The sequence below is a fragment of the Nuphar pumila genome, chromosome 4 (assembly GCF_984573655.1).
Source record: "Nuphar pumila chromosome 4, dmNupPumi1.hap1.1, whole genome shotgun sequence".
Lineage (NCBI taxonomy): Eukaryota > Viridiplantae > Streptophyta > Magnoliopsida > Nymphaeales > Nymphaeaceae > Nuphar > Nuphar pumila.
This window is the reverse complement of record NC_143252.1, coordinates 5,794,216-5,811,852: the sequence shown is the minus strand read 5'-3', so window position 1 is coordinate 5,811,852 and position 17,637 is coordinate 5,794,216. Positions and strand designations below refer to the sequence as shown.

Sequence of the window (17,637 nt, the reverse complement as noted above, 5' to 3'; positions counted from 1 at the left end):
TAGGTTGTTATTTGATGCATCAACTCCTTTTTTGGCCTTACTATTGTTTTATCATAGATTTGTTAAGGTGAGTTATGGGCACCTCGGTTTAGGTCAGTTTTTTATTGTCACATATGGTTTGACTCAAATTGACGGTTGTATGTTGTGTGGTAGCACTCGGTTGTTCTTTAGCCATTGATTTTATTATGGATGTTTTTTATTATGAGTACCTGTGATGGATATCTATTGTTTTTGGAACCATAGTGTTTCGAAATATGCTTAAAACTGTAAATTTTATTTGCATTAGTGTTTTCATTACAAGCATTCTTACCTCGATTAGCTTTTTTCGTTTATGCCTCTTATCTAAGTGTCACCATATGTAGACAAGAGATGTCGATTCACACTTTTGTGTGTGGTTTGTTTAGCCCATTAGTGGCTTTTGTACTCTTGCTCCAGTAGATGATACACTTGTTTTGAGTGTCATTATATGTAGACAAGAGTTGTTTTTCACCATTGTGTGCGATGTTGGCCCATGGTTGGTTTTTGTGCTCTTGTTCTAGTCGTTGATACATTCATTTCAAGTGTCATTTTATGTAGACAAAAGGTGTTTTAGTCACACCTTCGTGTATGTTTTTAGCCCATGATTGGTTTTGTACTCTTGTTTTAATCACTAAACATACTTGATTTTGAGTGTCATTATATGTAGACAAGAGATGTTTGTTCACACCTTTGTGTGTGACTTTTTACCCCATTGTTAGCTCTTGTACTCTTGTTCTAGTCGTTGATGCACTCACTTCAAGTATCATTTTATCTAGACAAGAGGTGTTTTGTACACACCTTCGTGTGTGTCTTTGGCCCTTTAGTGACATGTTTTTATGCTCTTGGTCTAGTCGCTGATACACTTGATCTGTGGGTTTTGGAGGCCTAATGAGGTGATTGTTTGTAGTGGAAAAACTATTGTGAAGATTTTTGTGCTTTTTCAGAGGGTCTTAACTTATAAATTGTATGATCAATGAAATTTTCTAAGTGAAAAATAATTATCAACATGTTTTTGCATTATGTATCATTGATAATATATGCATTGCCTTGTTGGCATTTATCCTATAATGGATTTTACACATTAAGTGCTTATGGTTTTCGGCCCACTAGAGCCTGTGAGGTTCTCTACTCAAATAATATTGTTATACTTAATTGGAGTGTCTTCTTGCAAGGTCATATATGACATCTGTTGGTGTTAATTTCTAAGATGTGTTGATAAAATTAATTGTCTCGTCATTATTGAATTATGTATTTTCTTTCATATGCCAATATGCATAATATTGCACAATTTGTATGTGCACGTGTTCTTTTGTATCTAAGGATATATCTTTGTCCCATTAGTGGACTTACATGTGTTTTTAAACTTTGCTCTGGTGTAAGGTTCATACATTTTCTTTTATCATAATCTTTTCTTTTAAACATTTCCTTTGAAAAATCCCCCTCAAGAAAATTTCTCTATTGAATAAAACTTGTCTTTCATCTCTCGTAGGCTCAAGTAATATACTTGGTTAGAAGTGTCATTGGGGCATATCCATAAATGACTTATTTTAGTATTGATTTATTTCATTATATGATGTCGTATGCATATGCTAGTAATGGTTATTATTCTTAGGCACTTATTGGAATTTTCTTTCTTTTGCTTATTTTCAGTATTGTATGACTCAATCTTGCATTTAATGTTTTTTTTTCTTTTTAAGCTTACGTGAATCATTGAATGCACATTACACCATGTGATTATGAGTTGAAGATTCTTACATGTTTTAAAGTAAATATATTTTCTTGTATACTTTGAGCTTCCTGTTTTGTTTATTTTGGGTCCTTCAAGATAAGATGAAAGAATAATTATTATATATAAAGTCTATCTGAAAAAGTGCTTAAGGGAGCTCATTGGCAAGATCAATTGGAAGAAGACATTTACTAACTTCACTGATCTTCTATGAAGATGGTATTTTTATTGAAGACTTGAAATTCTTACTGTTGTATTTTTTCAAACTTTTTGTTCCCCCACGCAAAGTTTGAGGGGGCGTGTTAAAATGCAGTCGTGTATCATATATACATACATATATATACATGTGTATATATTAGAGTTACGAGTCGAGGAAGCGGGAGCGGGAAGCGACACTGGAAACGGGAGCGGGAAGCGAGGCACTTTCAAAATTTTAGGAAGCGGGGAAGCGTGGGACTACTTAGAAGAAAATTCTGAACCGTCTCGAAAGCGACCTATGAAGTGAACCGGAAGCGACCAAGGAAGCGAGGGGAAAGCGAAAAAAATGAAAAAATGGGGAAGCGTGCTTCCCATAAATGGGAGGTGTGTTTCCCATAAAAGGGAAACGCGCTTCCCATAAAAGGGAAGTGTGCTTCCCAAAAAAGGGGGACGCTTCCCCTCACGCTTCAGAAGCGTGACGTTTCGCGCTTCCCCTTTTACCTAGGCGCTTCCGGTAACTCTGGTATATATATGTATATTTTAGGTTGCATCCAAAATGCTTGATAGGGGTATTTTGGTCTTTTCATCATGTAATTATAGTTTTTAGGTTTTTTCTTTTCTTTTTTTATTTTTTATTTTTCTCTTTTTGTATTTTTATTGTTCCAACATGGGACCATTGAGGGCCCCACTTGTGTAGACCGTTGGGGCTCCCCAACGTCTACCTAGTGGGAGACCCAATGGCTCCCTCTCTCTCCTTTTTTCATCTTGTATATAAAGAGGTCTCCCCCCTCTCAATTGTGTAGAGTTTGACCTCTCACCTTCAATGAAGAATATTTCTTTTTAGCCTTTTGGCTTAACCTCTTTGTGGGTTTATGTGCTTTCACTTTATGTGCATTTGGTTACCCCTTAGTGGGTGTGTGTATTCGCACTTTATGTGCATGTTTATGGGTTCATTTTTTAACCTATTGCATTCAAGGTCATTTTCTAACAGATACATCCCAGTGACTTGAAGAAGATATAGAAAATGGATTGTCATTTATAATTTAAATAGGAGTATATGATATATCCCTTTCCCATAGGAACTCAATTCACTGATTATATAAATATGTCATTTTGCTTCTTGATGGTAGTGTGATTTCTCATGTCAAAAATCCAACATATTCACAGATGTGCTTCACATGAGATGGCAAACTAACTTCGGAAGTGCCTAGGTTGACTCCTGAAAGTATGTAGAAAATTCCATAACAGAACTCAACAACTCGATCTCATGACTGATATATAACAGTTACCGCTAGATCAACAGTTCCAACCGAAGAGGTATTTCTGGAAAAAAAAAAAAGAATACATGCCTGAGAATTTTAATTTCATGCAAAAATTAGTTAAGGTCTAACCTATACTTACACAGGTACAACTCTGGTCCCGTAGGTTCTATACAGATTCCCATGTTTCTGCTTCTTACTCCTCTTCTTATCTTTGGCAGAGGTAGGGCTGTAAGTAGCCCAAAGTGGCCGATGCTTGATTATGGAATCATCTGAGTCAGCAGACTCGTCCATCCAGTGCTGAGAAGGCACAACTCAAGTTAACAAATTCTCAAGTACAACAAGACATTGAAAACAATAAAACCAAGGCCTGAATTTTTGTTCTCAATGTAATCATATAAAAACATAAAGAGAGTAAACACCACCAACCTGGCGAAGGAAAAATTTATTTGAGAGGGAAGGATCAGAAACCTCAAGCAAACCAGCAGCAAGCACATCAGCTGATCGTTCCATTTCCTACAAATTAATAATCTTCCACCCAAGATTAGAATGAAAAGAAGTTACCACTACATGGGAGAAAACATAGTTCTAACACTGAGAAGCAAAGCAAAAGAAAGATTTAACGAAGGCAAAACTTAAAAAAATTATATATATCTCATGGGCTTAATTAGAAGTTAAATCACACAGGCCCAACAAAAAAGATCAATTACCATTTTAGGTAAGAGAAAAAAATAAAGCAGTCGGTGATTCTAAATGTCCCACTTTCCCAGACTTACTTCTAAAGGATGAGTACCATTAAGTCTTACATCACCTGAAGCCAAAACAGGGCCACACTCAGTGTGGCACCTCTTGGCCCATAACAGAACGTCCCAACCAAAGTGGTGGTTTCTCCCATAATCAAGGGGAAAAAACAGCCTTGAAATGTTGGGAAGGGACAGAAGGTACATATAGATAAAATTACAAAGAAGCCACCACCTATGATAACATGCATGGAAAACTAAAGTTACATCACTTTCACATGAAGGCTATGTCACATGGGAGCGGGAGCGGGGGTGGGGGTGCGGCACTTTCAAAAAACTTGGGTGCGGGGCTGCGGCAAAAATATAAAAAATTATATATATATATATATATATATATATATATATATATATATATATATATATATATATATATATATATATATATATAAAGTCCAAAAGCTGGACATAAATGACCCTAGGTGTGTTGACTGCACCCAGGGTCAGGTTGACCACATCGGGAGTGGGTGAAGGTGCGACGTGGGTGCAGCACCTAGTTGGAGAGTCCCTGTGACATAGCATGAAGGTTATAAAACTTGTCATGTTTGCAATCTGACCTATACAAGACCCTACCTAGAGGTTAAAGGCTTTATAGTTTATACTCAGTTCCATCTCAGTGTCAACCTTGAGAGTTGAGACTGTCACATTCCTGATTAATCCAGAACAATGTTTTCAGAATTATTAGAAAGGATTTCACGGTGATCAAATTTTATTTCACAATAGCACCTATTATTCACAGGAACAAGTGACGTGAATCACTACACCTATAGCCAACAGAGGCATTTCTGAATGCCAGTTAGTGACAAATTTGCATCTAAAAAATCCACAGTAAGATCGGACTTACTTCTTTGAGAACTGCACCATCCAAGAAAGTTTTAGTGTGAACATGGAAGCGACCATCCTTCTTTGTCTCTTGAAGAGAGTGACCACGTAATGCTTTTGATACTGCAATTGCCAACTTTTCATGGCGATGTAGTGCATGAGCACCTCCAACAATTACTACTTCTTCCCCAGCATGAACCAGTTTTCTCACCTAATGTTGAAAAATCGGTAGAACAACAAAGTGGTTTCAGTTCCAAGATGATTATATCAGGCACGTTAAATTTCATTATCATAACCATGGTAGCAGAACCATCAATAGTTTAAAATATCACAATATTACCAAGATATAATGGGGAAACAATTAAAAAGATCAAATATCACAATATTTTGAACTGTTGATTTTGTTGCTGTATGTGAAAAATATATTTTAAGATAATACTTCTCAAGATTTTCCAAGAGTTTTAGAAAATCCTAAATGACATATTTCTAGGATTGTTTTGACTGTGGCCATAACAAAGATGAAACATTAAGTCAAGATTTTGTGAAGTGAAAATATCAATCAAAGTAGAGGAAGGCAAAAGAATATAACTAAATTTGATACAAAACAAAAGCAAGCACACATGATATTAAGGCACGTTCAGGAGTCACCACAAAGGCAATATCAAGATGATATCGATACTCTCATAGCAATGTCAAATATGTGTCCAGGTAAAGGCTAGGATGGGCCAAAACTTGCCCAATCAGGCATGGACAAAAGCACAGCCCCAAACCTACCTGGTCAAGGATTGTTAAAAAGAATTTGGTCCAGGAAAAGCAGAGCCCGATTCCCTACCAATCCTGCCTAGTTCCAGGTCCAGTTCTGCAGTGGCCCCAACTTTGTACACAAACTCTGCCGATTCCACACTGGGTAGTCAAAGCCCATCAAGACGCCCAGTCGTGCTGCATGGATTAGGAGTTTCTGACATGATACTCATCCTTTAGATGCACCCCAGCAATGGACTATATGTACTTTGTCAGTACTAATAAATTCACACTTGCCACACCCTGTCTACTACTCTTCTAACCTAGTCACCTTTTTTTACACACGTCCATTTATGTTCATAATTCTTGAAGTTTTGTATTCCACTTTATGCACATGGATATGATTTCGATCAATTTAGATTTACCTAAATGAAATGCAAGCATAAGCACGAACATGCATACAGGCACCATTTCAAATAATTAATCAAAAAATCACAGAGACAAAAAATAACTTCAACCTAGGCATGTAAAATCACCAGCAAATGTGTATAAAGTTTTGGAAAAAGAACCCAGAGAACATTTTTAAACAAGAAGATTAAAGGACATTAAATCTTCATCAAGAACTTAAAGAAGCGAAAGCTTGGCTACAAAAGTTATCCATGACGCAAGAGACATACCTCTCTCTCAATCGCTTGAATATCAATGCTGTAATTATGGCCAACATCAAACAAATTATAGCGGTTGTGATTTTGCAGGATGATTATAGGTACAAGTAACCGTGTGTTCAGCTCAAGAGTTTCAAACCTGCATAAAATAGAGATGTGGAATTCAATTGTAACCAAGATACAAACACAATGAAGACAATTTTCATTTCTTCACATCTAAAAAATATGAAGAGAATTTCCATTTCTTCATAATTGGTTATCAATTTGACTTCGTATTCTTGAAACAATTTGTCTAAAAATTATTACGGAGAAAAGGGACCAATCAAGTTTACAACAATAAGATTGCTTCTCGAATTCATGAATCCTTGAGTAACATAGATTAAGAAGGTTACCACAGAATCCCTTGTGCGCTACTCCGTTGATTTCTAAAGGAAAATCCACTGGTTAATTCATTTTATGGTACAATGAATATGATTATTGAGAGTGTTGCTCTATCAACTTAAATAACTACAGATGCTGAGCTTACAGGGTTGGAGTTACTACTTGGAATGAATATACAAGCTATACATGCTAATCATTAGTAATCCATGAATTTCATGCCACAGCATCCCTTGTAACAGACTCTCTGCTACCAAAAACCATTAATGACAAAAAGAATAGGCTCTGAACATATTCCCTCCTTGTAGACCAACACCTTGAAGCCACTGGAGACGGAATAATACCAAATGAATGAAAATAGCCTGTTAGAATTACTGTCACCTCCATACACCATGGACCACATCTGCTGCCACCACATAGATAATGTTCAATGCTTCCGAGGGTTATACAAGATTGCTGCAGAGATGCAGCAATCTAAACTGTAATCATGCCATTACCGGCCATATAAATATGTGAAGTTCCAACAAGAAGGATTACATATGATTGAGTTTCTTGCCATCTTCAAGTATGTTTCTTATGAAAGTATATAAATTTTTTTAGCAGAAAATTTTTGAAAGCCAAGGAGGTGTTTGAACCCACCACCCCTTTTAGGGAAAGTAAATAACACAATAACATAATCAGATTAAGTTCACTTTCATGAGTATGAAAAAAAAATCTTTAGCAAACTACAGACAATTAGGGAACATCTCTGCGCGTTTTCAAAATAATATTAAAGAATACAGATTTGGCATTGTTACTTTCCCCAATCAATAGATGATAAAGATTAACTATTAAGAAAAATGGCTCACAACACCCAACAACAATCTTTTCTGGAACCACATTTTTGACCAAACCACTGAACAAGAAACCATACCTTAATTCAGAATTCCCTTCCCTAAAACACCACTATAATGAAGTCAAAAGGAGCCAATAAAGGTTCATTTAAACCACAGTATGGCAGTGGCGAGATCCAAGGAAGGTTTCGTCCTGTCCCAGTGCAAGTATGCCATGTTCCTACTCAAATATGACAGGCTTCCTTACTGCAAGACCAGCAGACACCCTCTGGAATGACATAACCACAATCAAGGAGATCCTATAGGGAATCCATCTTCATTCAGGAAATTGGCTGGAAGATTTCTTTGGGCATGGACATCGGCTTCATTCCTATTTCCTTCCTAACTCGCTTTCTATTCTTTCTGGCAAAGGAAAGTCTCAAAACTCACCGCACATGACTGAATGATCTCCCCAGCTTTACCCGTTCAGATTTTTTATTCCTCTGCCCAGACTCTAGTCGATTGAAGCATCGTTACCAAAGGCTACTTGTCGAGCAGCGTAGTTACCAAAGGCTTAGCAAGAAAGAAAGCCTATCAAGGGGTATACACTTGACTCCACAACTCCGACTTCCGATTGAATATAGAAAGAACGAAAAACTACAAATGTGTTTATGAACCAAGGATGGTTTTTCCCTCTCGGCGTTACAAGCAAGAAAGCAGCCATCCACTTCAAGTGGTTGTTGTAGTTATAAGATGTTTGTATTGGAGTTTCCATGAGAATTCACAAAGAAAACACAAAGAAGGAGAAGTAGGGAAGCAAAGAACTTCATTGCCAAGAAAAGAGGAAGTATACAGTCTTATGAGGGTCAACCCTTCATGGTTACACAAAAGGATGAAAATTGTTGACTAGCCAACAGATAAAAATACAACAATGCCCTCATAAATAATCTTATATACAATTAGAAAGAGGGAAGAATACTACTAAACACACATATGGTACACTTCCATATTACACACCTTCTTAAACTTGAGATGATGCTAACAGAATCATCCCAAGTTTGCAGAGAAGTGATTGAAACTGTAGACAAGCCAAACTCCGGGTAAACACATATGTAATTTGCTCTTTTGAGGCCACATGTTCCAACGATATAATCCCATCTTAATAGGCTCTCCTGGTAAAGTGACAATTGATTTCAATGTGCTCTGTTCTTTCATGAAACCCTGGATTCTTAGCAATATGGATAAAACTCCTATTGCCACAATACAAGAATGTTTTATTAGAAACCACCACACCAAGTTCTCCCAAGAGTCATCTAATCCAAATAATCTCAGCATCACTTGAGTTATAGCTCTATATTCTGCTTCTACAGTGGACAACAGAAAAACTCAGTGTTGTTTCTTGCTCTTCCAGGATATCAAGGAGCTCCCAAGGAAAACACAAAATCTGGTAGTCGAGAGATGAACCTTAATCGGTTCTCCAAAATGTGAATCACAATAGGCTCTAATGTCTTCAGAGAATGATGCCAAAACGAACATCCCATATTGCATAGTATCTCTCGCATACCGAATTATTCTCAGTACAACATTAAGAAGAACTGAAATAGGTGCACTCGCACACTGACTAAATTGCATGGACAGAATATGAGATGTCAAGTCTAGTGATAGTCAAGTATATTAGACTACCCCACAAGTTGTCTATACACCATAGGATCTTCAAGGATCTCACCATCAATTGCTCTAAACTTAACATTTGCCTCCATTGGGGTAGTAACCTTTCTTAAGTCATTAACTAGTTTAGCCCAAGGTTGCTAGGCTAGGAAGCGGAAGCCGGAAACAATACGGAAAGCGAAAGCGAGAAGCGATGCATTTTAAAATGTATAGGAAGCAGGAAGGGAGGAATAAAAAAATAATATAAGATCAAAATGGAATGCAAATAAAAACTAAAATAAAAGTGACTTCTTAAATTTTATGATTTTTTAGTGTAAGAAAATTTTTAACAAAATTTAAAAATGATGATGGACAATTTAGAGAAAGCACATGGAAGTGAATGAGAAGCGTGAGAGGAAACACATAAAGAACATGAAAAATAGAGTGAGAAAACATATAAGAAGAATAGATGAAGCATGTAGAAAGTATAAGAGAAGCGTGTGAGAATCGAGATTCCTATCAAGTTTCGGAAGCGAAGAGTATCGCACTTCCGAAGCGAGTTTCCGGAAAGCGGTTCTTCACATTGTTAGTTGTATTGTTTGTTTATTCAATTGTTAATTTATTCTTAATTTGTTTGAACAAGTTAAGGTTATGTAATATAATTGCTTTAGAGTATTCAACAACATATTATTTGTCTATTGCTTATTGTTGATTGATTTTATGTTGTATACATGTTTCTTATTATGTTTTTTATATTTTTTTTATTTAGGGTACAGCCTAGGCCTCGCCTAGGCCTTTTTAGGGGTTCACCGCCTAGCACCTATGACAACTAAGGTTGCATAAGATCCCAAGCATGAATTCTTTTAAGAGCCTCTAGTTTCTCAGCCATTGCACGATATCGCTCCTCTTTAGAAGTTATCTCTGCATAAGAACCAGGCTCAACATAGAAGTATATTAGAGCTAAGAAGACATGTAGCTTAAGAGTAAAAGACTCATAGGATACAAGTGGAGGTAGAGCGAGAGGTCGGTCTGGTGGAGGCCATGCATATATGAGCTCTATCCATTGTCATTACTGCAAGAACTATGAGCATATGAAGAACTTGTGCCCAATGCTTAAGAAGAAAAAGGGTGGAGTGGTATATGTCACATCTGAAGACATGCTTCTAAAGGTCAAGGTTGGCCTAAATGAGACTAGTAGTGTTAGGTCTCATGCTAGTTTGCCTTCCTTGTCTAGCTCAGTTGAGAGTGTGAGCAACACTCAACAACAGTTGTTGAAGTTGGTGCAGCAAATGCACCAACAAATTCAGTAGCTTCAACTTCTTGACAGTCTGCCACTGCCTCGTCTACTTCTGGTCCTCCTTCTGGTACTGCCTATGCAAGTATCCTTAATAGTCCCCATGGGTGGTTAATAGACTTAGGGGCATCCTGTCATATGACAACTCATTAGTCTATTCCATGGTTGTCAGTTGAGGAAGCGGGAGCGGGAAGCGATACGGGAAGCGGGAGCGGGAAGCGAGGCACTTTCAAAATTTTAGGAAGCGGGGAAGCGTGGGACCACTTAGGACTGATTCGGGAAGCATCTCGGAAGCGACCTCGGAAGCATCTCGGAAGCGAAAAAAATAAAAATAAAAAATAAAAAATACAAAAAAATGGAAAAACAGAGGAAGCGAGGGGGAAGCGTGGGGGAAGCGAGGGGGAAGCGTGATGGGAAGTGTGCTTCCCATTAAAGGGAAGTGTGTCCCCCATTAAAGGGAAACGCGTCCCCCATTAAAGGGAAGCGCGCTTCCCAAAAAAGGGGGATGCTTCCCCCCACGCTTCGGAAGCGCGACGTTTCGCGCTTCTCCTTTTAGATAGGCGCTTCCGGTAACCCTGGTCTATTCTAACTAATTGTCATCTCTGCAGTGGCATTTTTCGCACTGCAAATGGATCCTCTGTCAATTTTTAAAGTTGGTATTGTGTCTTCCACCTCTTTTTCTGGGAATAAGCTTTAATATCTCACAAATTTATTTTGTTCCTTCTTTAGCCATGAACCTTATTTCCATTGGTCAAATAACTAAGCTTAATTGTAATGTTACCTTCTCTCTTGTTGATTGTGGTGCGCAGGATCAACTATTAGGGAGGAGGATTGAATTTGGCAATAAAAAGGGGATCTATATTATCAGGATTGGTTGGACATGGGCAAGCAAAAGAGATATTAAGTTGGTTTAGGTGCTCTAGGTTACAATATCATGTCACTTATGGTAGTTTAAGAGGATCCAAGTTGGTAGTTTCTAGTCATATGCAGGAATGTGAGAGTTGTAGGTTAGCTAAGGGGGCACACTTTGTCTTTTGGGATTAGAGAGAGAAACTCAGAGTCCATTTGAACTTATACATTCTGATGTATGAGGTCCATCTCCTATTTTGTCTAAGGGAGGTTCATCATATTTTGTCACATCTATTTCCTGAGAAATAGAAGTGAGCTTTTTTAGATATTCAAGAAATTTTGTCCAATGATTGAAAATCAGTTTTCTGCTAAAATTAAAACTTTTCGTATTGATTCTGGAGGAGAATATATCAGTGTCATGATTGAGAGTCTTTTGCAGGATAAGGGAATTGAGCATCAGAAGAGTTGCCCCTACACCTACACTCCTGAGCGGAATGGTGTGGCTGAGACGAACAATAGACACATCTTAGAGACCATTAAGGGCTTGCTTTTTGGTGGTTGTGTACCAAAAGAATACTAGGCAGATGTAATTTGCATGGCAATTTACCAGATTAATCATATGTCGTCTGCAACACTAAAAGGTATATCTCCATTCTAAAAGTTATATGAAACAATTCCTAATTATAGTATGATGAAAGTATTCTGGTGCACATGTTTTGTGTTGTTACCTAGTAGATACAAAGATAAACTCTCTCTTAGCAATGTCAAGTGTTGTTTTTTGGGCTTTCCTTATGGCCAAAAGGGATATAAGTGTTATGACCAAATGGAGAGGCGAGTTTGGATATCCAAAGATGCTTTTCATGAGGATAAACCTTATTTCAGTAAAGATAAGATTAAGGAAAGAATTCTGTTGATTTCTCTTTTGATACCATTTCCTGTAGAAGATGGAGTTGAGAGAAATGTGGGGCTTAGGGGGAAGGAGGAAAATCTAGGAAGAGTTTGTAGATTTGGTCAAGCTTGTTTAAGGAGACAAGATAATGTAGTGGAGATACTATTTTTGGATCAAATTGTAGTAGTAGTAGGAAACATAGAGGCCAATTTTGATCCCCTTACAGTTGATTCCGAGAATGTAAGTTTGAAGTCTTCTTCCATATCTTCTTCTCCTCCACAGGTATGTCGTAGTACTAGAGTCTCTATCCCTCCTACTCACTCCACCAAACTGACAAGTCACGACAAGCACACTTTCTGATGAGGCCTGGATACTGAGAGACTTGAGTTTGGTCTCTTCTGCAAGTAGCCCACCCAAGATTTGCACCATGGTAGGCAAAAAGGACTGATGAAGTATGTTGTTGCGAGCACCATCAAAATCAAGATGAAGAGCCATAAGAAAATCAATCACTTGTTTTTTATCTTTGGCCTCAATATCCCAATTCTTGCATTCAACACACCCACTGCATGTCACACTTTAAAATTTTCAACATAAATGTCAAGGCATCAGATGCTTGTTGAAAGCATAGAAGTCCTGAATAGACTCGCTCCCTTGCCTTAGAGACTTCAGCTCTTGTTCTAAGTGGTACCTCTTTGCCCAATTAGACTGCTCATACACTTGATTCAAATAAGGCCGAGCATCTTTGGCATTTTCATACTTCATGACATTCACTGAGATATTATGCTCCACTGACCCCAACAATCATGATTTCACCTTGGCATTGTTCCTTTCCCAATTGACAAGCCTTGCCTCATAGTTGACATCTCCCGCATTAGGCTTCAACTTGGTTCCATCCAAGAAACCAATGTATACATAGCCCTTAATCACGGTTCACATAAATTTGGCCCAATATGCAAAGTTAGTCTCATCGAACTTCACAGGAATGATCTCTATGTTTTCCTTCTTATCCATCTAAACCAAGGTTGTCAAACTAGGAAGCGGAAGCGGGAAACGATACGGGAAGCGGAAGCGAGAATCGAGAAGCGATGCATTTAAAAATATATAGGAAGTGGGAAGCGAGAAAATAAATATATATATATATATAAGAATTGAATGAGAATCAAAATAAAACACAAATACAAACTAAAATAAAAGTGACTAATATTAAATTTCATGTTTTTTAGTGTAAAAAATAAATTTTTAACAAAATCTAAAAATGATGACTACCAAGTGCCAATTTAGTGAAAGCACATGGAAGTGAGTAAGAAGAGTCAGAGAAAACACATAAAAAGCATGAACAGTTGAGTAACATAACGTATAATAAGAATAAATGAAGCGTGTGGAAAGCATAGGAGAAGCGTGGGGGAATCAAGGTTCTCATTAAGTTTCGGAAGCGAGGAGTATCACGCTTCCGAAGCGAGTTTCCGGGAAGCGAGCTTCCCACCTATCTAAGAAGCTTCCGGTAACTCTGATCTAAACACACTCAGCCCCCAACTACAAATAACTTGCTTCACTAGCCTATGACCCAAACGCATGTATTAAATCACTTCCAGTTAGACGATATGCTCAGAAAAGCGATTCAGCCACCAGAAAATCGTGGAACAGAAAAAATGCTAAAAAAAGTTGTCAAAAATCCAAATCAAACCCGATTGTGCTGATTCTGGATTCTACAGTCTTCTAAAATCAAGATCTTACAACCCAAAGCATTAGATGACCCAAAGCTGAAATTCCGAGCTGTGATGCTGATGTTAGCACCACCTTGCGCAGTTTCAGCATGAACCAAAATGAAGTGTCTCTTGCTCTCACACACCTCCTCCAATCTTCTTCTCAATCCAACATGGCTTTGACACCATCTTCAAATCTGAGCCATATTAGGGTTTCACAAGAAAACACAAAGTAGGGAAGCAAAGAACTACATTGCCAAGAAAAGAGAAATTACACACTCTTGTGAGGGTCGACCCCTCATAGTTACACAAAAGGACAAAAACTGTTGACTCTAGCCAACAGATAAAAATACAACACCCTTATAAATAATCTTATGTATAATTCGAAAGAGGGAAGCACACTACTAAACATATATATGGTACACTTTCATATTACGAAGCAAACAATGTTCAATATTCTGTGTACCCATCGAAAAGAATGCATTGGATGGATGCTCAGGCATTGAGAAGGAATGACACTTTCAGAGGCGAAAGACCATGGGGAGATACCGTTTGTGATCCATGGATCTCTGATCGGAAAACCGTATCCAAGCTCCATGGCTAGTTTGCCCTCTTTGGGACTTTTCAAACTTAATGAACTGAAACATCTAAGTAGCTAAAGGGAAATCAACCAAGACGCGGATTGGAGGAGAAAAAGAAAGACGAAGACCACTTCGTTAGTGTGAAGCAAAGCATTGAAATAGTTATTCTTTCATATTGTGTTAGCAAAGCAGAATGAAGCTCAGGTGTGGAGCCTTCCACTACTATGGATGGACCAAACTACGCAAAGGTGCGGAGTAGCGAAGCTTCATTGACAAGGCTCATTCTATGCATAAGTGCTACACTCACAGCTGTGTAGGGTGGCACAGGTTACTTGGCATAACAAGTAGGTTTCATTCAATTTGTTGTGGATTGGATAATAGAAAAACCGTTGGTCCTCTGAAAAGGTCGGAAGATCTAGCCAAAGAAGGTGATAGCCTTGTAGATTCGTCCCATGGTTCGATCATTCTCAATAAAACGCAGCATGTTGGAATAATGATCACTTTTACACAAGAAAGAGGGACCGCTCTCTAAGCCTAAGTATTCCTCAATGACTGATAGCGTACAAGTACCGTGAGGGAAAGGTGAAAAGAACCCTAATGACGAGAGTGAAATAGAGAACTTGAGATCTGATGAGAACAATCAATCGAAGAAGCAAAGCTTAGAGCCAACGGACGTAGGGATGCACAACAAACCGAGCTGGCTCGGGCTCGACTTGGTAAAGCTTGGCTCAACCTGTAAATGAGCCGAGTTTGAACTAAGCTCTGAGGTTCGGCCGAACAAACAAGTCGAGCTTGATCGGCCTACTGAGCTAGATAAAGCTCATATTTATTTTATATAATATAAAATATAATACAACAACAACAACAACTACGCCTTCATCCCAAAACAATTGGGGTCGGCGATTTGAACCAACAAAGAAAATCATTCTAGGTCTTCCACATGAATCCTTCTCCTCCAATCATTTCTATCCAATGCCATGTCTTCGGTGAGGTTCAAAGCATTCATATCCTTTCCTATCATCTCCATCCAAGTCTTCCTAGGCCTACCCCGACCTCTTTTAACTAATATATTTTCACATTTCTCCATCCTTCTAACTGGAGCATCATTAGGCCTTCGCCGAATATGTCCAAACCACCGTAAACGATTCTCACTCATCTTATTTTCAATGGGTGCAACGCCTACCTTCTTACGTATCTCCTCGTTCTGAATCTTATCTTTTATTGTATTTCCACACATCCATCTAAGCATACGCATCTCAGCTACACTCATTTTTTGAATATGATGTCTCTTGGCAGCCCAACATTCCGTACCATATAGTAAAGCGGGCCTAATAGTCGTCCTATAAAACTTTATCTTCAACCGCAATGGCATTCTACAATCGCACAACACTCCAATTGCACTTTTTCATTTCATCCACCCAACCTTTATCCTATGATTTACATCTCCATCAATTTCTTCATACTTTTGAATGATAGATCCCAAATATTTGAAACAAACAATATAAAGTATAATATATTTATTAAATATTAAAAAATTAAAATTGCCCACCCTCGAGCCTCATCCCTGCCCTCGGGCCCCATGCATCTCTCTCAGGCCACATCCTTGCCCTCGGGCCCTATCCCGCTCTCCCTCGAGCCATGTGCAGCTCTCAAGAATCTATCTACCTAACAAAAAAACAAGACGACGAAAAACAGCCAAAAAAGTCCAACTCGCTGCTTCCTTCCGCCTGGCTAGCTAGCTCGGACCACGCGCGCACTACCAGATAACTCGTCTCATCAACTCCTGAAATCCGACGAGCAGCAAAGCAAGCAGTAGTAGTTGCAATTGTTGTTGCTACTCTTTATCACTCAATCGAACCCCTTCTCTCTCTCTCTCTCTCTCTCTCTCTCTCTCTCTCTCTCTCTCTCTCCCCCCTACGGCAGTGTTTTAAAACTCGCCAAGTCAACTCGGTGACTCGGCTGACTCGGCTCGGCCCTCCAGCGAGTCAACCCGGCAAGCTTAACTCGGGCTGCGAAAACTCGGTTGCTGACTCGGCCAGACTCAGCTTGACTCGGCCTGACTCGGGCGAGTTCTGGGATGTTTGAAATTTGATTTTTTGGGTATTTCACACACACATATTCACTTTTGTACTAAATAATACATCTTTCCCATGGACTGTCAGGAAAGATCTTTTTGAACAAATAACTGTTATAGTATATAAATCAAACAACAAAGCATTCTAGTCTATAAAGCCAATTAACAAAGAATTCTATGCATCTAAAAGCAGAGATTTCTTTCAAGACACATGGAGATTGGAGAGTTAGGACCTAAGGATTCCTTATCTGAATATCACATATTACTTTACATACATGATGATACAACTTCATAAAATAACTCTGCCTCTATAACTAACATTGCCCCATCACCACCCTTTCGTGGACCACTAGAGGTCCAAGGCAACTTCTAGTTTTCCACTTTATGTTCTTGTAAATGATAGTTCATCTTATACAGTGATACTTTTCCCCAATCTGTAGCATTTGGTGCAGCTTCTGGGCCATTTTACCAACATCATTTGTCTCTGTTCAGTCCTTTGTCTAATTGGAATCTTTTTTATTAAGAGCTGGGCATCATGAATCTAAGGCCTGCAGCAATTTCACTTTTCCTAACCTCTAATCTTAGGCATTGAAAATTTTATTCTATGTTCTTTCGAACTGCTAATAGCTGTTTGAATTCTTTCAAGGTGATGCATGGTGCAGAAAATCTGTCCAACTCCATTATGTGTTCTTTGTTTGTCCAAAATAATGAATCTCTTAACTCGACCTGCCATTCTCTGTATATTGCATGATCCAAGTGACTGCAATCCATAATCACACAGGATACCAGTGCCATTGGGATCATGTAGTTCCCAAGGGCTATGAAGGTGTTGGCGTGATGAATCACTCTTGTACTGAATAATACATCTTTCCCATGAACTGACAATTTATATATTGTTTTTCTTTTAAAATCAAAAGTTAACAAAACCCGGTCCGAGTCATCGAGTTGACCCGCCGAGTCATGAGTCAATAAAGAACGAGTCGAGTTCCGAGTCACGGGTTTTAAAACCTTGCCCTACGGTTTTTCATTCGATCATCTTCAAGCGAACTCCCGACTGCTTACCCATTTTGGTTAATTTGTACCACCATGTGTGACAATGCTGCCAACACTATGCAGGCTGCGGCAGTGGTGGTGGTTCGACCGCCTCTGCCTCCAACCACTACAACCAGCACCACAACTTGTCG

General features: G+C 38.5%; 1 protein-coding gene across 2 annotated transcripts in view; it reads right to left on the bottom strand.

Annotated features, from left to right (window-relative positions):
• Nucleotides 1-17,637, bottom strand: part of LOC149839164 (uncharacterized) — a 49,957-nt gene that overhangs the window by 11,919 nt on the left and 20,401 nt on the right. The window contains exons 7-10 of one of the 2 annotated variants that reach the window (XM_090002332.1): nt 6,239-6,365; nt 4,843-5,031; nt 3,631-3,717; nt 3,344-3,501 (exon numbers count right to left, since the gene is read on the bottom strand). In XM_090002332.1, coding sequence (XP_089858458.1) covers nt 3,344-3,501; nt 3,631-3,717; nt 4,843-5,031; nt 6,239-6,365 — 561 coding nt within the window. The remainder of the gene's footprint in view (nt 1-3,343; nt 3,502-3,630; nt 3,718-4,842; nt 5,032-6,238; nt 6,366-17,637) is intronic. The other variant, XM_090002333.1, reaches the window with a different exon arrangement.